We start from the raw sequence: 22,734 nt of genomic DNA on the forward strand, positions 1-22,734 counted from the left end.
CGCCATTGGGATACGATGCGTCAACCAAGTCAGCGAGCCTGACCACCCGATCCCGTTACTTGCCTCTTACGGCAAGCATGGGTTGCTTAAGACAAATTCTAACAGAATGCGTGTATGTGGTGTACTGTGTTAATCTCACGAACTCCTCCAGCATATCCACTCATCGCTTGTACGTCTTCCACGAGGTCCATCTTCTGAGAGCATTTCGTGGATCATTAGAGAGTGTATATGTGAAAAAAAATTGCTTAAGACATGATTTGAAACATCAACGTTAGCTAAGCCATCGCTCTCTGTTTCAACGTGCAATACACGCAGAGAATGCTGGGTTCGTATCCGTCCTTGAAGCATACTCAACATGTAAACAAAGACAAAAATACTAAATCATTAAAAAAAATCACATAATAACACAACTAAACACAACCCGTTAGAACCGGTTTTCAGAAACCCATGCTTGCCGTAACAGGCACCTATGCTTGTAAGAGGCGACAAACGGGATCTGGTGGTCAGGCTCACTGACATGGCTGATGCATGTCATAAATTCATGCTCATGATGTCAATCACAGGATTGTCTGGTCCAGACTCGATTATTTACATACCGCCATCATGTAACTGGAATATCGCTGAGTGCGACGTTATACAGCGAACACACAAACTAACCAAACACACATTGTTTTCAAAATTATTTGTACTAAAATTACTGCATACTTATTTATACAAACAATTTTCGAAATAATTTGGGTCTGGTAGTGCCTTCTTTGTTATTTATGTCATGCTTTAGTTATTTGTTTCCCCATAAAAAGATTTATCTGCGCATGAGCAATCGATCACGTGTTCCTCTCTCAGACTATTTCTGTCATTAACATGTACTGGTATCCCGTGTGTCGTGTCATTGTGATCTATCTAATCTAATTGTCTTCGGCTTAAGAAAAACAAGAACGGGTCCCGAGAGGGCCGACATTTTCTGACTTGGGCTTGCGCCAAGCAATTACTCAACTTCGAACACTGAGCGTTGCCTGGATATCCTAATCACGAATGCGTTTGACGAAGAAGGTCTAACCTCCTTGCACCTGTCCAGGTTTTGAGTGTTTTCAGAATTAACAAAATACCCACAAACCTTCCTTTCACCACAGGTGCCAGTGTAAAGGGAGATAATTGTATTTGCAACCTCTCCCGTCAGCCCAAACTGTATTTGGATGGTATACATGTTTATGAAACTATACACGTGACTACCATATGGATTAGTTATTCACCTCATCGGTAACACGAGTTTTTTGCTCTGAATTACAGGGGCGGTCGGGTATCCTAGTGGTAAAAGCGTTCGCTCGTCACGCCGAAGACCCGAGTTCGATTCCCGACATGGGTACAATGTGTGAAGCCCATTTCTGGTGTCCCCCGCCGTGATATTGCTGGAATATTGCTAAAAGCGATGTAAAACCATACCCACTCACTCTGAATTACTAGCGAGGAGTATTCGACAACGGGATTTATAAAACCGCCCAAAATTTCGTCCAGAGTATTCAGATCTATCTGAATAGCATACATTGTATTTGTCACAGTGCATGATAATGTGTCATGTGCCCGTTACGTCATTGGAGTTTATTAATCAGCACGGAAAGAGTGAGTTATTGTTGTTTGTTGTTTAACGCCGCACTCAGAAATATTCCAGCTATATGACTGCGGCCTGTAAATAATCGAGTCTGGACCAGACAATCCTGTGATTTATACCATGAGCATCGATCCACGCAATTGGGATACGATAACATGCATCAACCAAGTCAGCGAGCCTCCAGTTAGTCGCCTTTTACGGCAAGCATGGGTTGCTGTGAAGGCCTGTTCCAACCTGGATCTTCACGAGTTGAATGAGTAAATGAGAGGCATGGGTTTAACGCCGCCCAAACAGTATTTCAGTATGTCGCGGCGTGTCGGAAAGAAACGCGAAACCCATTCAGAATAAGAATATGAATAATAAATAAAAGGAATAGTTTCCATGTTGTTCATGCTGATCATTAATGCCACTCTACCAGTATTTCCTCTCACGCATGACAGTCATGCAGTGTAACATATCGAGCAACGCGGTGAGTAAATTTGGTCGTGTTACAGATAGTCCAGTGATATAACAGAGTGAGTGAGTGTACACAGCAATATCAGAGCGGGGGACACCAGAAATGGGCTTCACACATTGTAACCACGTGGGGAATCGAACCAGGGTCTTCGGCGTGACGAGCGAACGCTTTAACCACTAGGCTACCCCTGCTTTTAAGATTATTGCATTTATATAGCAACGTGATGTACGTGTGTGTGTGTGTGTGTGTGTGTGTGTGTGTGTGCCGATGTACAGTGCTAGCACACTGACATACGAGTCCGCAGTTTAACATGAATACCCCACTCAGACACAGTATACTGACTCCGAGCCGACCGCCCGATATAACAAAACGTGACACCATGAGTTGACTTGACACATTGTCACGTTGTGAGAATGGAATCCGGTATTCGGCGTGAGAATACTGCAAGTCTGTCCATGTCACCCGCCCACACAACAAAGACGTAATGAATGGATTCAAGTATAGTGATTCACTTCACTTTCCCAACGATTTCCTTTTCACAATAAGAACTATTCATGCATTCCACAAAGAACTGCAAGAACAACAACAACAACCCGTGAAGATCCGGGATAGAATAGGTCTTCAGGAACCAATGCTTGCCCTAAAAGGCGACTATGCTTGTCGTAAGAGGCGATTAACGGGATCAGGTGATCAGGCTCGCTGACTTGGTGATGCATGTCATCGTATCCCAATTGCGTGGATCGATGCTCATGATGTCAATCACTGGATTGTGTACCCAAACTCGATTAATAACAGCCAGGCTCGCTGACTTGGTTGAAGCATCGTATATCAATTGCGTAGATCGATGCTTATAATGTCAATCACAGGATTGTCTGGTGCAGACTCGATTATTTAGCTGGAACATTGGTGAGTGCAGCTCAAACAAACAAACAAACAGACAAGCAAACAAACCTTTTCGCGAACATCTTTTATCACTGTTTCATGATGATTCATAAACACATGCTCGGGATATAATCGGAATCGAATGTACAACAGCAACCCTCCCCCCCCCCCCCCCCCCCCCCCCCCCACACACACACACACTCACAAAAACACACACAACAACAACAACAACAACAACAACCCAAAAACAAACAACAACACAAGTTGCAATAAACGTTATTGAAAACTAAATAACAAAATACCAATGTTTCAAAGGTTCTTTAAAACCAAAGTATCTACAGACTATCCAATTGTTATGCAATATATGGTCACGACTATTATCATCGGTTATATCCGGCAAGACGAAACACTGACCTTTACCTCACCTTGTCTTACACAACCATGAAGCACGCACCGATCCCCTCTATAATATTTTGAGTTACTCCATGACCAGAATACTCCCCCTCGCTGGTAGCTAGACATACCAATAACGCCGGCAGCTGAAACAGGTGCTCTCAGAAACACAGCGTGCCTCATCACAGGAGCATTGATGGACATGCGGACAGGAAGGGGGTTTGAGGGGGCGATGAGGAGCTTGTGATGTTTCTTTTCTTCGTCATCACAGGCATGTAAAACAGCAGTTTAACATAATGAAAACAGATTCAGGATGCAAACTCAAAGTCAGTTGATCTATAGTTTTGTAGACATAGACGTATAGACGTCTTTGTACTGAATGATAACCAACATATGCTCATGATGTCAATCACTGGATTGTCTGGTCCGGACTCGATTAATTACAGACCGCCGTAATACCGCTTGAATATTGCTGAGTGCGGCCTAATACATAAACAAAATAGGCGGTTTCTGGGGGGCCAAAGGGACGCAACTCTGCACAGGCAATTGCGGCACCTCAGATGACTGGGCAACCCTTGCAACCAAATGGATCAGTGATCGAGTGAGTGAGTTGCTAATTGTGAAACGAGAAGGCTTTGTCAAAACATATAAAACAGTATTATATAATGTACATATTTATGGTACACAACAAAATCGATATTTCACTCGGGTTAAGGCACACTTCTTGTCGTGACCTGAAAAAACAGGTAACGGAAAGGGGTGATGACGAATGCTGAAAATATTGCAGCTCTCTCGATGAAATAAATGTGGTATTTACAAGAACAACCACATATCCTCTGTACATGCAGAAGTGTCATTCAATGGTTTATCAATAAGTATCTGTCCAAATTACTGAATATGTGTGAAACTGATACCAACAATATCTGTAGGCATATAGCCAGCGTCATACAATTACTGTAGAAGTATTCGGTGTCTAAGCTCTATGAATCAGTAACAACTGTGTTCATTTAATCAATAAAACACATAACGTTGATGATATTTTAAGTTTAAAATATAAGAGGTTTCCATCAACAGACTCATTATCGACATGACCATTAATGTTTTCGTGTTTGTCTGATACATGTATATAAACAGATAAATATATACAACAGATTTTTTTAAATACAGGTCATTGTATGTACTTACAAGCTACAAATACTTGCGAGATTAATTTTCTTGAAAATTATCCTGCTATTGTCATTCATACAAGCTGGAACACGAGCCATAAATAAAGTAACTATTTGGGATACTAAAAAACTCAGATTTATTAGACAGTGTAAAATTCAAGGTGTTCTTTAAAATCTTTGACACAAAATAATATCCTTGTTTATGTTTGTTTGTTGTTTAACGCCACACTCAGCAATATTCCAGCTATATAGCGTCGGTCTGTATATAATCGAGTCTGGACCAGACAATCCAGTGATTGACATCATAAGCATCGATCCACGCAATTGGGATACGATGACATGCATCAACCAAGTCAGCGAGCCTGACCACCTGATCCCGTTAGTCGCCTCTTACGACAAGCATAGTCGCCTTTTACGGCAAGCATGGATTGCTGAAGACCTATTCCAACCCTTCACGGGTATCTTTTTAGGGGACTGGGGTATTGAGTCTATAGATAGAGTACGTTCAGATGCGTGTAAAGAAAATATAGTATGTCAAGATAAATCCGCCAAATGCAGTTGTATTTGCCCGGCGGTCTGGAAAACTGAAATATAATCCGTCTGTCCACATATCTGTCAAATGTATACTCACCGCCAAAAGAAACACGAATACCATACATGTTGGTTAATATATGAAGAATTACTTATATTCCAGATATTAGATTGGTTAGAAGCACAAACGAACATACTGGTATGTTGTGTGAACCGAGGCTCATGAACGCATCACATGTGACGTCATAGATCCATGACTCGAGATGCACCATTTGTCTCGGGCGTGTACTTTTAGCGTGTGAAGTTTGGAAATCATTTACAGGATGCCGTGATAAGAATGAAGACACTCTGTGGCAACACTTAACTGGTTGTTTTTCACATTACAGTAAAGTACGGTTATAACGAACTCAAAGGGACTACTAATTTTAGTTCGTTATAACCGTATAGTTCGTTATAAGCATATATACAGCATAACTACAGCAAATAGTCGGGACCAAAAAAGTAAGTTCGTTATATCCGTCAGTTCGTTATAAGCGTGTTCGTTATAACCGTAGTTTACTGTAATTGGTACACATTGGAAACCTCTCTTCTTTACATACTTCTCTGTATGTTTCCATGGTTAGCGTTTCTTTTGGCGGTGAGTATACATGTCATTGTAGATACATGGCACTACACACAACAGTAGGTACAATAAGTATGTATTTAAATATAGTGCTCAACTCAAACTTTATCTGTTGGATATTGTGAATTATGCTTGAGGACGTGATATATGATGATGATGATGATGATGATGATGATAGTCATGATGGTGATGCTGCTATCGTTATATAATAACGAGAAAACACCTTGACAACCATGCAGTGACTTTAGAAGCTCTAACAGACGCAGGAATGGATGATATAGCATCTGAAAACACACAGCTATTATACATCGGGGTATATCGTCACACGCTTTGGTAAATCAGCAATCGCCTTGACATCGATGGTCACAGTCATGGACGATAATTGTGTTCGCCTATTATCAGTTAAGACTTAGACAAAACACCATGCTGTAATAAAATGACGATGCTTGTCCTAACAATGTGTTATGAACTGACATCGTTGAAGATGGAGTTGATTTAGAGTTGCCTCCCCTGCTTGTAGCAGCCGACCACTTACGTCCTGTCGGCCATGGCACGAGAGAGGCAGCCAACCCCACTTTTGGGACGAGGAATTCAGGGATCTATTAAGAGGGTATTCGGGGTTCGGCAGTGTGAGCAGGTAAAACATTTTTGAAACATTAATGTATCCTTTATATCTCTCTCAATATATAAAGAAATTCTACATTTTTCAGGGATCTATTAAGAGGGTATTCGGGGTTCGGCAGTGTGAGCAGGTAAAACATTTTTGAAACATTAATGTATCCTTTATATCTCTCTCTATATATAAAGAAATTCTACATTTTTCAGTAATTTTACTTGAAATCAGACCCTTTTCTCAATGCTTTTGAGATTTGTGTTAATTGATATTCGGGATTCGGGGATGAGAAAATGAGACTCAGAGTGATAAACTAGATGCTACCCGTGATTTAGGGGAGGAGGAAGTTGACACTCTACGAAAAGCAGTCGTTTCAGCACGCTTATCACTTCGCACAAACGTACTTGATGTCATGCAGGGTATGGATGTTTTGGTATATAAGTTGGTAGAATACATATTCAATTCTTAAATGAATCGGGTTGTCTAGTTCGGTGACTTGATCTGTTGCGTGTCATCGTAACCAGACAGCGTTGGACGTTGCTCATGATATCAACCACTGATATGTAAGAAGAACAACAAACCAAAACGGGACCGTGTATTTTCATTACGTTAGCAAGAGAGAATTATAACACGTTTACTTCTATTGATTTTAGTCATCTCTCTTCTCCCTTTTATAGCCAACTACAAATGTCGAGACCTTATTTGTTCTCAACCTAAGGAGTGTTTAAATGGGGAAGTTTAAACTTTCAAAATCTGTTCGCTCATCACGCCGAAGACCCGGGTTCGATTCCCGACATGGGTACAATGTGTGAAGCCCATTTCTTGTATCCCCAGTCGTGATATTGCTGGAATATTGCTAAAACCGGCGTAAAACCACACTCACTCACTTTATGGAACAAGGATACAAAGGTGAAACAATCATGAGTGATCGCAATAACGCATGCAAATAGATCTACATCATTCCCATATTATTTTATTAATGATCATTTAATTGTGATCACATTCAAAAAAGTTATTTAATAGCACGTTAAGAAAAATACACCAACACAACATGATGGTTACAAAACATGAGTGAAATCAAACAAAAAACAATGATTTGTTAAATGTTTCTTATGTCGTGGTACACGTGTGCCATATACTTATATCAATCACATGCAAGTGAAAGTGTATTCAATAAACACGCATCATTGCATTGCGAAAAACAAATCTTCAGTGAATGCAATAGCAGTCATGAGTGAACAGGCGGAGGGATATATAAAAGTAGCAACGAGGCAGTCTGAGACGAAAATAGTTCAGGAAGCGGACCACTCACTATTGGTTAACACAGCAACCAGTCACAGATATAACCTTACCATATATGTTTTTAACGAGTACACATTTCCATACAACTGACACAGCACTTTGGCGTGAATAGGGCCCTCTTCAGGTGAGCTTGTATAAGAATATTTCACTTTCTTGAAGACCAGTATATGTACATGTATGTCGCTGATTAATGGTCACACATTCGTAACATATATTATATGACATTTTATACTGTACGTGTTATTCATTGACAATTCTGATTTAGAGTGAGTTGGGTTTAACGCCGCTCTTAGCATTATTCCAGTTATATCGCGGCTTGTCAGCTTAATGTGGGAGGAAAGCCCGAAGTGGTGCAGGTCTCAGACGTTTACCACTTCGGTGAAACCTACGAGCACGGGTATGGTGCTGACAAAGCTAGAAACATAATCGGGGCGAACCGGGATTCGAACCCACAATCATAGGTTTCTGGCGTGCCCAAGGAACGCAACTCGCGGACAGCGAATCGCGGCGCCTTAGGCGACTGGGCCACCCGTGCCCCCTCTGATTTAGATATTTTACATGTTATCAATCACACGGAAGCCTAAGCTATATGATATGTCATGTTCATGATCTAATTTCAATGTTCTAAGACAGTTACAAATGCTGAAGGGGCGATAGGGTAGCCCAGTGGTTCAAGTGTTCGCTCGTCACACCGAAGACCCGGGCTCGATTCCCCACATGGGTACAATCAGTGAAGTCCATTTCTGGTGTCCCCCGCCGTGATATTGCTGGAATATTTTAAGAGCGGCGTAAAACAATACTCACTCACTCACTCACTACAAATGCTTAAAGTGCTATAAAGCTTTACTTTCACAATATTTTCACAATGTTATAAAAAATGAATCCTTATTTTGTCTCAACGTGATGAACATGTACTAGATTTTTTGGAACGGACATGTTATACTCACTCACTCACTCACTCACTCATTACAAGTGCTTAGAGTGTTATAATGCTTTACTTTCACAATATTCTCTCATCTGTTATAAAAAATGAATGGCTTTTTTGTCTCAACGTGATGAACAAGCACTAGATTTTTTGGATCTGACATTTTATAAAAATCAAAAGTTGTGTGGTTACTACAACTCATTGCACCTAGTATGATTAATCTATGTCCATTATTGACGCAATATAATATGCATGTGTTCCTATGTATGTCAATATTACTAGGCGTACCTTTAGTTCAAAGTGTGTAACAAAATGTTTAACCTTGTAAAAATACAACCTGTGGTCGGAAAGCATTTCAAGAAAGCTTTTTCATGAATTTAGACAGAAAAATCATTGGGATTATTAGTATTTACAATGCGCATATAAATAACCTGGAATCGGGCATCATCAACATGTTATATTGCCATATTATCAACGATATCTTGCTGGTGATGTAAACATACACTTGTGCGTAAACAAAGTATGATTATTTGATTGTTTGTTTGCTTGTTGTTTAACGCCGCACTCAGAAATATTCCAGCTATATGACGTCTGTCTGAAAAATAATCGAGTCTGGACCAGACAATCCAGTGATTGACGTCATGCCCATCGATCCGCGCAATTGGGATACGATGACATGCATCTACCAAGTCAGCGAGCCTGACCAACGATACCGTTAGTAACCACTTACGACAAGCATAGTCGTCTCTTTTAGCCAGCATCGGTTGCTGAAGACCTATTTTACTCCTTAACACATTTTGTAGAATATTGCGGTCGCGCTTGTTGAACACACTCCCAGAAAACAATTAAGAAGAACCTAAAATCAGCAATTCCCTTATATTCCCTGCACGCGAAGCACGAAACCTTTCATCAACGACTCTACACGTCAGCGATGTTGCCGTTGTCATGATGCGAAAAAATACGAAAAGCCATATTGAATGAAGCGTCGTACAATATCCGGCATAGCTGTTTCCGTGCAGCATGTGCTTTGAAAATACATCTCGTAACATCGAAAACTACCCACTCACCTCTGAATTAGACCTTCGCGCCTGAAACTACGTGAGTAGATTGCGTATTACCTACAGTTAATAATTCTTACTGTGGCAAGTTAGAAGCTGAATTGGTTTCTATCTGTCATAATGTGGATTTTATTACAGCTGAAATTAAATAAATACGTTTTCGCGTTGAGTTAACAATCTTATATTTGTCATTTGATACAGCATTCAAACCATCAAACGATTTCTCGATACAAAATATGTTTTTTTATTTGCATTCCATACGAATATATACAACTGTATATAATGAGGTTCTGACCACCTCTAACTAGTATGATCTAATAAAAAAGACAAATGTAACGTTAAATTAAACGCGTAGATATATATGCATTTGATAACCCCGCATTTTGAAAGGTGATGGTTGTCATAAGAATTTGACATGGTGTTCCACCTATAAGCATGCATTTGATACATAAACATTTAAAACCTACGACAGCAGACCGTTAAGGGTATCAAATCAGTCTATGTAATCTTTCAATTGGCTATAGGTTCTGAAAGAAAACATATCTCTAGGTTAGGCAGACACACAGCCACATGCGCGCGCGCGCGCACACACACACACACACACACACACACACACACACACACACACACACACGTTACTCCGACTGAAAGCCATCTTCCTGGAAACGTCTACATAATGTGAAAGGGAGATTTTAACTTACCGAAGTTTCATTATTCCGGGCATTCGTTCATCCGGCCGATTTCATAGAGAATAATATCGTCCGGGTTAAGCAGGTTTCACGAGATAGACAGACACAGACAGACAGACAGTCAATCACAAAGGAAACAGTCAACATATAAGCCACCACAAACACATGTTAGATTAGATTGATATATATTTTATGAAACAAAAACCAATAAAGCAGGTCTAGCCAGCTCTTTTCCACATGAAATTAACATCAAGAAAAATAATTTAGAAGAGAGAAATGTATTGTGTAATAAAAATGTCAGACTATATACCAGTCTAATCAGATATGTATACAAATAACACGAAACTTCAATATTTATTACAGAAAAATTCACCCGTTGTTAACCCAACGTAATAGACGAGTATTATAAAACTGATTTGCATTTCCTCACATGGTTCGATATTGTTTATGAAAATTTCATGGCTTACCGGAAACAATTCTGAGATATATACTGTAATATTCCCCTCCCAATAACGGCATTGAATCATATGACTTCTATCCAATGGCATTTTACATTGCGAAATCCGGTGTGAATCAATATGTTGACGCATTATAAGCACATTACGAGCAGTTGAAAACATGTGACGTCACGGGGAGTAGTTACAACCGTCCTGAACTGGCTACCACTCGTTTGAATAATGAGAAATGCTTTTATTTATGTTTGCTGTCGCTTGTTATGTTTGATTTAATATAATCTGTATATATTTTGAATATGAAACCAGCAATATCAGCCAACAAAGAAGGTATTATGTATTTTACGCGGCCAGACAGCACTCCCTATTTATAGTATTCATTCAATGAACTGACACGCATGCGCGCTATCCTTTGACCGAGTTCAGAGTTCAGCCAATCATACCGCACTCACGCCGTGAACACGAGTGAAGTCGAAGTGACTGCCGTGGCATTATAAATGCACATATTTGCATATTGCCGGCATAGTCAGAGTTAACTGTCAGACCAGATACACACACTTGGAGGGGACATATTTTTTTCCAAAATATCATTTTTGGAAAATGACTATTCCTGAAAACCTTACAAGTGTGAAGAGTTCAGGCAAGGATCGATATGAACTGATCACAGACCTAAAAAGGGTGAGTTATTTAATTTTGATTTTCATAATATATTCTTTTAAGTAGTATTTCGTTTATGAAAGGGGTTCTTAACGTAATTCCTCCTTGGTCTTAGGATATGCCCTTACCCCTGGAGAAAAGCATTAAGGGCGAGTCCGGCGGGGCAGATTCTGGCTTCAGCTCCCGAAACAGTGTCTCAAATCCCAGACAAGATGAGGAGGTGGATGAATCGAGGGAAACGGCGAGACTTGCCCTCGCGGTAGACGGTGATGATGCAATGACAGAGGACAAGTCTAGTCGTACCTGTGACGGTGTGTATAGTTGTGTCTACATCACTGTTGTCATTGTCGTCGTCACAAGTTCATCATTCCCTACCCAGTGATAACAATCCATATTCCTAGTGATAACTATCCATATCGACCAGTCCTAACCTGATGACTCCATATTTTGGGTACTCATCGTATCAGTGGGAAATGGTGTAGAATTTTATTTACAGAATACCGCGTTTTCTAACTGTAAGGAAGCTTTTAATATTTGAATATCCTGATTGGCTTTGAACATCCGCCTTTATTCGGCTGGGTGATATATTGTGGCGCCATGTGGTTTTCAGTACCGACTTCCCTCACACGTGTTTGCCTGCTAGATCCGTGACGCAGGTTTAGCTGGCCTATCGTACGACTCGTGCAATCGATCAAACGAAGAGAGAGAGAGAGAAAAAAAAACCCAGGCGTGTACAGGAATAGGAGAAAAGGCTGAATAATGGGAATATAGACAATTACACAGGGAAAAATAGGCAGGTGATATATGTAGAAAAGAAACGCTTCCCAGAAATCAGAGAAATATGTACATATTTATTAAAAGTAATAAATACATCATTGATTTGAAAGCATGGCGGACGCGTGAGAAATAGGTACTTTTTGCCCACGTCTATAGCTTAATTTTCCCCTTATTTTATCATCGTTCGTAACTGATATGAATAAGACCGCGACTAATACCGGCATGAGTGTCGTTTGGATAGGACAGAGACCATATACCGATACATATGTCGGTATATGGTCTCTGGGTATACGAGTAACAATCTATGATATACTGGCCATGATAATATAATGTGTTCCATTCTCCATTTCCATTCATTTTTATTATTGTGTTTCAAAATCACATGATATCAGAAATAAAATATCCACCACGTCCATTTTGTAGCAAGCTGTTGTTTTGTGTCGAATTTGACCGAGTCGATGAGTATTTCCGGGTTAGCCGCGCGCCAATAATGAAATAGGCGCGTAACGTTTGAATACACGTTAGAGCACAGTATGCCGGATGTAACCGGATAGCGCGCCACTGATGCATGGTTGTCTGCCTGGTTCAACGTCGGCTTGTTATTGATGATATTGAAATATTAATTTTGATTAACAAATTTTATGGAACCTTCTCTGAATCTTATTACGTATTTTTAAGATTTTGTATTTAAATAGAAATGGCATATTTGAATAAAGAAAGGTGTGTGTGTCGGTGGTGATAATTAGCGGGATTTACAGTTGTTTCCTAGATTTGTTGTGATTTTTTTTTTATCGTAACAATTTTCTTTGGAAATATTTAATTAAAATTGATGTATTTTACAAACTTTGTTGATCAATTATATGAGAAATGACTCCTTTAATGCGCATTATCAATTATTTATTCTTTGTAGTAATAACACTGATTATATTGCATGTAGTCCTGGAATATATTTATTTTATGAAAAAATAATAATCTAGAAACGCATACAAAAGCAAGTCTTGCCAGCTCTAGCCAGCTCTATTCCACAGCATAGGGATTTTTTTAATTTTTAGAGTCAATAAGGATATTGTGTAATATAAGATTTCAGAGACTAAATGTAAGTCTATATTGCATGCTGTAGGCGAATGTATGCGTGAACAGCTGTGCGTTACCAGGATAATAATATTCATGTGGGATGGGCGAGATTTATGATGATAATGACTGCATAGATTAATTAACAGTATCCCATTGCCAGCGTTTACAAAGGCCGCATATATACAAGAAAACGTCATACACTAGTTGATGCTTGTGCCTATCGCATTCTGCATAACACGGGCAGTTATTGCTCAAGACGTGATAACTCTTTGTTCATCATTACGCGCCCATTATCTGCAACGGCAGCATTATCTTACCCCTGCTGTGGGTGCACATGTACTTGCTTTCAGTGCACATGCTGATCGCACCTGGGTGTAAGATCGCGTTACAAGACCGTTGTTAGGTGCTATAGGATATACAAGGAGTTATACGCTAGGGAGCGCCAGCGCTCACAAAGACGCTCAGCGATTTATAATCCCGACCAGCGCGCTTGCGTTGTCTGCATGGGCGCGTGAATGTCATTCTGTATCCGGGTTAGCTATTGTCCCTGGAATGTCCTCGTGTGCCAACTTCACATGGTAGAAGTCTCCCTCCCCTTTACATAATGGTGATTAACTCGAGTTTGAATCACCATAAATGTGTGTATAATGGTATGGTTATTGTAATTATATAACATTTATCCACCTTTCAGAATGACAGAAATATCAGCCACCTCATCACGCCTTCTTTTAAGAACCTAATGCCATATACTGTTATTTCAGCGTCTTCCTACTCCAAGAATCAGGCAGAGCTGCCGTTGTAATCTCATTTATCACTATCACTGCTTATCAACCAACATTTTCTTGTCAACAGAGAATGCGGTCGGATGTCAAGCAAGCCGGGTACCTATTGGCGTCCTGAAGGTGTTGGGCATCATCTGCCTACTGTACACGTTCATCTGCTCGCTAGATCTACTTGGCAACGCTTTTCAGCTGCTAGGAGGAAAAGCTGCAGGTAAACTAACAACAATTCTCATATAAGGTAAATGTTAGTCCAAGGAAAGTTTCATTCAAGTTTCATTATTATTTTGGAGGAACAGGTAAAAAATTATTTGGACTTATGTATTTTTAAAACGTTTTTGTTACACATATTCTACTATTTTGATTTTAAAATTTAGTCAAGAACCACAGTGCCAGAAGTCGTATTCCTATGCTGGCAGTGACTTTATTGAATTCCAGTTCAAATAAATAATATTTCCCTACTGCTGTTTCAGGGAAATGTTTCTCCCAGAGCGACCTCCTGTTGAACCCGATTACGGGGTTGATGATGGGGATCCTGGCCACGGTGTTGCTGCAGAGCTCGTCGACGTCCACGTCCATCATTATCACGATGGTGTCGTCAGGAAGTAAGTAGTCCCTGATGCCAGCGTTTGAGACATTGTAAACACTTATAAATCCAACCAGAGCGCTATCTGTCTGCATGGGCGCATGAATATGTATCCGAGTTCTGTATGTGACCTGACCTGAGAGATAAACTGTGGTAATATGAAAAAATCAGGTGTTCTTAACTTCTTTTGAGTAGTATATATTTTGTACCTCAAATGCCGAATTTTTCTGCCAGAGAGAAATGCAATCAGAAGTAGAACCTCATTTACCAATATGCTTACAGCAATAGTAAGTAATAATTTTTTATAATTTTAAGATTTTTTAATTTTATAATTTCTGAATTACAGTCATTGATGTGCAACCTGCTATCCCCATCGTCATGGGCTGCAACATCGGCACGACAGTGACCAACACCCTCGTATCTCTGGCCCATTCCAGCAAAGGGAAGGAGTTTGAGAGAGCTTTCTCTGGAGCCACCGTACACGATGTCTTCAATTGGCTCACGGTGCTGATATTGCTGCCACTGGAGGCCTCAACTCGTAAGTGTAACTAAGATTAACGAACAAATTAATTAGTTTTTTTCAGTACCCATGAAGATCCAAATTAGATTTCAGCAACCCATATTTGTAGTTTAAGAGGGACTAACGGGATCGGGGGTTCACGCTTGTAAACGTGGTTGATGCATGTCATCGTATCCCAATTGCGTAGATCGATGCTCATTAAGTCAATCACTGGATTGTTTGGTCGATATTCGATTAATTATATACCGCCGTCATACAGCTGGACTATTGCTGAGTGCGCGTTAAGCAAGCAAACGAAATTAACTTTTCAAATATTTTTATTTCTATTAATATGATGAACATTTTGTGAGAGGTCCAATGTTGGTTACAGATATGCTGTACCGCCTGACTGACGTCATCGTCTCCAGTGGGGACTTCAGCAGCATGAAGAGCAAAAAGCAGGATCTGCTGAAGAAACTCACGAAGCCTCTTACAAAGATGGTTGTGCAGATTGACAAGAAGGTGATCACACTGATTGCCGAGAACAACCCCGAGGGCAATGGCAAGAGAATACTCAAGGTAGGCACTTGCCATGTTTGTTATTTCAGCCGCAATGTTACAGCAATATAACTTCAGCTTGTATTGACCAGAAAAAAACAGTGATTGATATTATAAACAGTATCCCACACGAAGAGGATGACACCATGACGCCAGGTCACCTATTTGACACACCTTCTTATTTTGGACCTGTTTAACTCCGGTTCCACACACGTAGAACCAACATTCACTTACGCCATTGTTTGTGTATGACCTTGTTACAACTGACCAGTGAAGATTCCGGGTAGAATCGGTCTTCAGCAACCCATGCTTGCCATAAAAGTCGACTGTTTGTCGTAAGAGGCGACTAACGGGATCGGGGGTCAGGTTCGCTGACTTGGTTGATGCATGTCGTATCCCAATTGCGCGGATCGATGCTGATGATGTCAATCACTGGATTGTGTGGTCCAGACTCGATTATTTACGGATAGCCGTCATATAGCTGGAATATTGCTGAGTGCGGCGTTAAAACAACAAACAAAAAGAATGTCCGTTTTTGTTGCAAATCTTTTCTTTTGTACATTTTGATGCTTGTTTATTTCAGACGTTTTGTACAAGTGAGGTGTTTGTTAACGCCACTGACGGTAACAACGTTACTGAGACGTGCGACAACTCATGTAAGTTCACCCTTCTACCTCTTCAATATCTTATTTCAATTGGAGGTTGGTCATGACTGTTGTCCAATCTCGTTTACGTACAAATACTGTTTCCTCTTAATAATTATTTTCTGAATCTTGCAATTATGATTTTTGAGATCATTAATATGTCATATTTTTGGTTAACAGTCCATGCTGTGATAAACCACTTCCACGCCTCACTGAACGACACGGTGGCCGGTGCCATCCTCCTGATCTTCTCCATCGTGCTGCTGACGATCTGCCTAGTCTGCATTGTCAAGGTAACACTAGTTACAACTACTTTATTCAAACTTAAGCCCTTCTTGGAATCACTTTTCGATTTTGTGGAATAATACACGTCTACACAACATAATAGTCTGGATGCTGTCAATCACTGGATTGTCTGGTCCAAACTCGATTATTTGCAGACCGCCTTCATACAGCTGGAATATTGCTGAGTGCGGCGTTAAACAACAAACAAACAAACAATTACTGGATGGTCTGGTCCAAACTTGATTATTTACAGACCGCCTTCATATAGCTGGAATATTGCTGAGTGTGGCCTTAAACAACAAATGTTAGTGTCTGAGTGGCGTATCTATGTTGACCTGCGGTGTGATGTCTTTGCATAGACTCTTCTATAGTAAGGACTAATGCACATACACACGCACGCACGCACGCACGCACGCACACAAACACACACACACTGACATGCTGGATGTTCTGTACAATAATATATCGTGCTTAAAAGAATTTGTTGTGACTTTTCCTAACCAGTTGATATTCTCGAATGTTCAAATCAACCCTCTGTGTTCCAGCTACTCAATTCCATGCTGAAAGACAAAATCACAATCTGGCTAAAGAGGGTCATCAACGCCAAACTACCATTCCCCATCGCCTGGTTCACCGGCTATCTCGTCATCCTGATTGGAGCAGGCCTCACGATTCTCGTCCAATCAAGTTCCGTATTCACATCTGCTCTCACCCCATTGGTGGGTGTAGGATGTCTGAAACTTCGCAGAATGTATCCACTGACCCTGGGTTCTAACATAGGAACCACCGCAACTGGCATTCTTGCTGCTCTGGCCGCTCCTTCGAATAAGCTTGGGGTAGCATTGCAGCTAGCGCTTTGTCACCTGTTTTTCAACATCTGTGGTATTGCGTTATTTTATCCTATACACCCAATGCGTAAAATCCCGATCAACGCAGCCAAATATTTAGGAAAAACAACAAACAAGTACAGGTGGTTTGCTGTTTTTTATTTAGTTGTTTTATTTTTCCTGATGCCGGGATTTTTCTTTGCATTGTCCCTGGCAGGAACCATACCATTTATAATAGTTGTACCCATCATCGCGTCTGTTGGTTTATTTGTTGTCGTTGTAAATGTTATTCAAAGTAAACGTAAAACTATTTTGCCAATGCGTCTCCAAACTTGGGACTGGCTTCCTAAATGTTTGAGATCACTGGAACCATTAGATAAAATTATTAATAAAATAGTCCGCGTATTTTCAAAATGTTCCGGTAGAAAATGTTGTTTGGATGAGAGTCAGTCTGATGTTGAGAGTCAGAGTGCAAGTGAAGTATCCATTGATGACGACGACGATGATGATGATGACGATGATGCTGTTGAGGAAGATGAATGCACGGAACTTTTTAATAAATTGTGTTGCCAGAGCAAGAAGACCCACATGCCAGCAAATCAAGATGAAGGATTTGAAGAACCCTTAAAACAAAACATTCACCAAATCAGTGATATACGTAAACCCATTTATACCCCTCCGGGTAAGAAGAAGAACATGGGAAGATTGTGCTTTAATCCCACGAATAATTCCCCCTCGTCCACACCTTTATTGCATGAAGTTACCAAAGTGTAGCCAGGAAGGTAAAGTCGGTGGTAATCTGTGGCATCAATCTGTCCTCGGGTAGTCCTGGTGAGATGAGCTTGGAAGGTTCTAACGGTTCTTGAGCAGGTTTGAGATAATGAAGGATAAATCGGTGTTCAGCTTTCATTTCCAGACTACAGGTTAGGCCGAACCAAACATGCAAAACCGGTCGTAAGCTATATTAGCTAAGGTAAAACATTCGTCGTTCATACTGAACTTTCTTTGTTCCATATGTTATGGGTATAATTGGTAAATGTTATTGTAATTTAATGAAAGAAACACAGTCACAATTCTCATGACTTTTTAAAAAATGTTTTTAATTTTTTTCCTGCCAAGCTGAAAAGTTGTGTTCGAGTTTATTTTCGTTTCCAAGCTCAGTCTCATTTAGCTCTCGCCAAATTTCGCAAACCATTCCCAATTAATTCCAGATCGACATATCAATGCTCAGCAATTCGTGAAGCTTGTTAAAAAGAAACGAAAACCGCAAAAGAAGATGTATTATTTGCTTTGCCAATGGGACTGAAAGAACAATTGTGTGTTATTTATGAAGGCGTGTTTCTTCAAGACATTGTAACATACCCATCCATTTCCATATGTCATCAATCATACCAGCATTTATGAACAAAAGACGTGTGTTTGTGTACATTATGCGAGCAGGAGTGCCTGCTGAACAAGGACAAAGCCAAAACAACAGTCTCTGTTGGGTATGTTGAATTTCTCATGATACAATCTTTCAGTCATTTTTAAGTTGTACATTTTTAGATTTTAACCATTTTAAATAACTACGAATCTCATTTGAATCTCTTGCCAGAGGCTAAATGCAATGTATATCTGTATCATAACATTATTTTTCTACCGCTTAGTGCATTCGTCTCCGGGCAAGTAGTGTTAGCATTGTAGATATTTAAATATTAAAATTATCGATCGCTATTACTTGCGGTTATTGTTTTATATTATAAATAACTATTTTTGAAGTATTTTTTTCATTTGATATCATTTGGACTTTTTTTAAAATGGAGAAATGATTTCGGAAAATCTCAGTCTAGTAGTATTTGGACCAATTCTATTTACCATTTCTGATGATGACATTGTGATACATGAGAGCCAGGTATTAATTCTACTCACATGCATGTGATAAGATGCGTGTCGGGTATTGAACTCTTAACTTCTCACGTGCATGACAATCTCAATGTGAACTGCTGTCAAGGTGAATGGTATAGACCGAATAGTGACGTGTGCATATGGATGTTATGAACATCAGCGAAAGATGTATGTATGTATTTATGTATATATGTCAATACATGATCATGTATGTTTGTATGTGAAGAACACATGAACAATAATAAAATATGAAATAAACTCTCTTTTTGTTATGTTTGAAAATTGTGATTATTTTTAATTAAAACATGTTAACGTTATGCTTGTACATCCAATGATTTCTTTGGAGTACAAAGTTTTTATGTATGCGCAACGTCAGCCTTGCTCCAAGGCTGTACTGAATGATAAGTCCATGGATGTAGAGTAATTCTATCCTTATAATAGGCAAGTCTAGATATGTGGACAGTGCAGGACGCCAGTCTTTTAAGCCACATATTGTTCTTATTATTTTTATAATTAAGAAAATATGATTTGAATAATTATTGCCCCAGGAGACTTATGCAAGTCTAACACAACGTGGTCGCTGTAGAATAACGAGCTGATTTGACAGGCAAATGAACGCCGTCATGTTCTTTTGACGTTGCAACAAGGCACTATGGGGAGTTTCAAATGTCATGCAGGCAGATCGCCACCCCCGGGCAGTGACAGCGGTAGGGTCCCTCACAGTGTAGGTGACGTGTGATGGTTAACCCTTTCAGCGCGGTTTCATGTGTTTTGTTTTTGTCATTGCCATGCACCTCCGAGTCATGTTACTCAAATGTTAACTTGACGTTTATTAATCTCCCGGGCAAAAGAAAGTATACACCCTTGTTTGATGATGTCTAAACTTGAAACAAACAAGAAATGGTTTTCAGATGATGACCTTTTTGAAACGGGTATCATAGTTGTGTTTATGTCCTAAATTTTCCAGTGTTTCGGGGAATGTTTTCAGCCTAGTAACGTTTTGGTAACGTTTGTAATTTCTATCTCAACTCCAATTTTCAAGTGTATACTGTATTTGCCCGGTAGGTTATGATTGTGCTTTTGACAAGACAGATTTCAGAGTCGAAATTATTTGAGAGAAATATGTACATCGTATATGGTTATACTAGTTAGTTTGTACAAAAACAATAATATACAAAGTTGCTTTAATATTACTTATCAATATCACTTCTTCCTTTAAATGCCACCCTTAACGCCCCGTGAGCATCGTACTTTTTGTTTAACGCTGCACACAGCTATATTCCAGCTATATACGGTTGTCTGTAAATTGTCTAGGTCAGACAATCCAGTGATTGGCATTATGAGCGTCGATTTACACAATTGGGATAGAATGACACAGCAACCAAGTCAGCGAACCTGACCACCCGATCCAGTTAGTCGCCCCTTACAACAAGCATGGGTTGCTGAAGGCCAATTCTAACCCTGATTTTCACGGGTGCCCAATTTGGTCGCCTCTTACTGCCAGCAATGATTATCCTGGGGACACATTCTACCCCGGGTCCCCAAGGGGGTGTATTGTAGAGACGACTAAATGGCGGGGGAGATCCGGTGTCACGAAATATATTCGCCCCCAGAATAAAATCCTCCCCCAACCACCCACCCACCCTACGAAATACAATCTCCCCCCAGAATATTTCCTCCCCCCGGCCGTTTTATAAATACTTGTGTTTGGCTTGTGTTGGGTCCGACTTGGCCCGGACTGTCAAAATCCACTTTAAACACACAGATGTATCATCAGTGTGTTAACATCTATAGACAAACCAAACACTTCTGATAGTGACGATGTTGAGAATGTGGAGTGACTTAGTTGATTGCGTGTCACCATGTCCATCTTAATAAGTTAACACTTTTTCTTTCAGAATCTCCCATGACACAAAGGATGTTCAAATTGATGTTCAGTCACATTGTAGAAGAACATGTGTAGTCGATACTTTACCCTTGACGTTATCGGACGGCCATGATTTAAAAAGAAATGTATACATTCTAACAATCGATATTTATTATATAAATATCCTTGGGCGAGATGCCAAATGGAAGAAACACGATGTCTGCCATCGTTCGTGGCCAATGTGAAGTTCGAGTGCATTTAAAGACTGTTTAATCAATAACAGTTGTCACTGCAGTATGCACATTGTTCAGAAAGCGACCTGTCTGTTCTACCTACGTACATGGTATCGACACACTTACCAACCTACGAAAGCTATCAATTTATTTACTCACACCACGACTGTGGTAAAACATCGTAACGGAGGCTGTCAAGGTTCGATTCCGAATATCTATATATCCATCCATCAGATTGAAGATATCGTTCATCTGTCCACCCGTCCGCCCGTCTATCTGTATATGTATGCATCTATCCCGCCTCCGCGGTGTCGTGGCTAGTGCGCTTTCCCGTAGAGAGGAGTGAGTGAGTGAGTGAGTGAGTGAGTATGGTTTTACTCCATTTTTAGCAATATTCCATCAATATCACGGCGGGGGACAGCAGAAATGGGCTTCACACAATGTACCCGTAGAGAGGAAGGTCTGTGGTTCGATCTCCTGGCAGTATCATACCGAAAGACGTTACAAGATGGTATTTGTTGTTGCGCTGCCTCCCGCTCGGCATTAGGGGGGTAAAATAAGTACTGGTATACTGGCTCTGAGTGGATCATTTATATTAACCACAGTATCTACAAACGAGAGAAACAGCCACACCCATGTGCATGCGCAGTGAAATAATCTTGAAATAATCTTGAACTCGATGTTAAACCGTTATCTATCTGACAACACCAAGGACAGTTTTATAACCTTTAGCTCCTGGCTACATTATTTGTTTGTGTGTTTGTGTCTAAACTTGAAACAAACAAGAAATGGTTTTCAGATGATGACCTTTTTGATATGGGTATCATTGTTGTGTTTTGGTCCTAACTTTTCCAGTGTTTCGGGGAATGTTTTCAGCCCAGTAACGTTTTGATAACGTTTGTAATTTCTATCTCAACTCCAATTTTCAAGTGTATACTGTATTTGCCCGGTAGGTTATGATTGTGCTTTTGACAAGACAGATTTCAGAGTCGAAATTATTTGAGAAAAATATGTACATCGTATATGGTTATACTAGATAGTTTGTACAAAAACAATAATATACAAAGTTGCTTTAATATTACTTATCAATATTACTTCTTCCTTTAAATGCCACCCTTAACGCCCCGTTGGCATCGTATTTTTTGTTTAACGCTGCACACAGCTATATTCCAGCTATATTACGGTTGTCTGTAAATTGTCTAGGTCAGACAATCCAGTGATTGGCATCATGAGCGTCGATTTACACAATTGGGATAGAATGACACAGCAACCAAGTCAGCGAACCTGACCACCCGATCCAGTTAGTCGCCCCTTACAAGCATGGGTTGCTGAAGGCCAATTCTAACCCTGATTTTCTCGGGTGCCCAA

General features: G+C 40.1%; 1 protein-coding gene across 1 annotated transcript; it reads left to right on the plus strand.

Annotated features, from left to right (window-relative positions):
* The first annotated feature begins 11,159 nt into the window (after positions 1 to 11,159).
* Positions 11,160 to 19,508, plus strand: LOC139463896 (sodium-dependent phosphate transport protein 2A-like). Its single transcript, XM_071245313.1, has 9 exons — positions 11,160 to 11,374; positions 11,469 to 11,664; positions 14,057 to 14,197; positions 14,457 to 14,588; positions 14,916 to 15,107; positions 15,460 to 15,647; positions 16,210 to 16,282; positions 16,451 to 16,563; positions 17,101 to 19,508. The coding sequence occupies exons 1-9, from the start codon at positions 11,297 to 11,299 to the stop codon at positions 18,154 to 18,156; spliced, it is 2,169 nt and encodes a 722-aa protein (XP_071101414.1). The 5' UTR covers positions 11,160 to 11,296; the 3' UTR covers positions 18,157 to 19,508.
* Positions 19,509 to 22,734: the final 3,226 nt, after the last annotated feature.

This window comes from Haliotis cracherodii, unplaced genomic scaffold (genome assembly GCF_022045235.1).
Source record: "Haliotis cracherodii isolate W230 unplaced genomic scaffold, xgHalCrac1.p SCAF_16, whole genome shotgun sequence".
NCBI lineage: Eukaryota > Metazoa > Mollusca > Gastropoda > Lepetellida > Haliotidae > Haliotis > Haliotis cracherodii.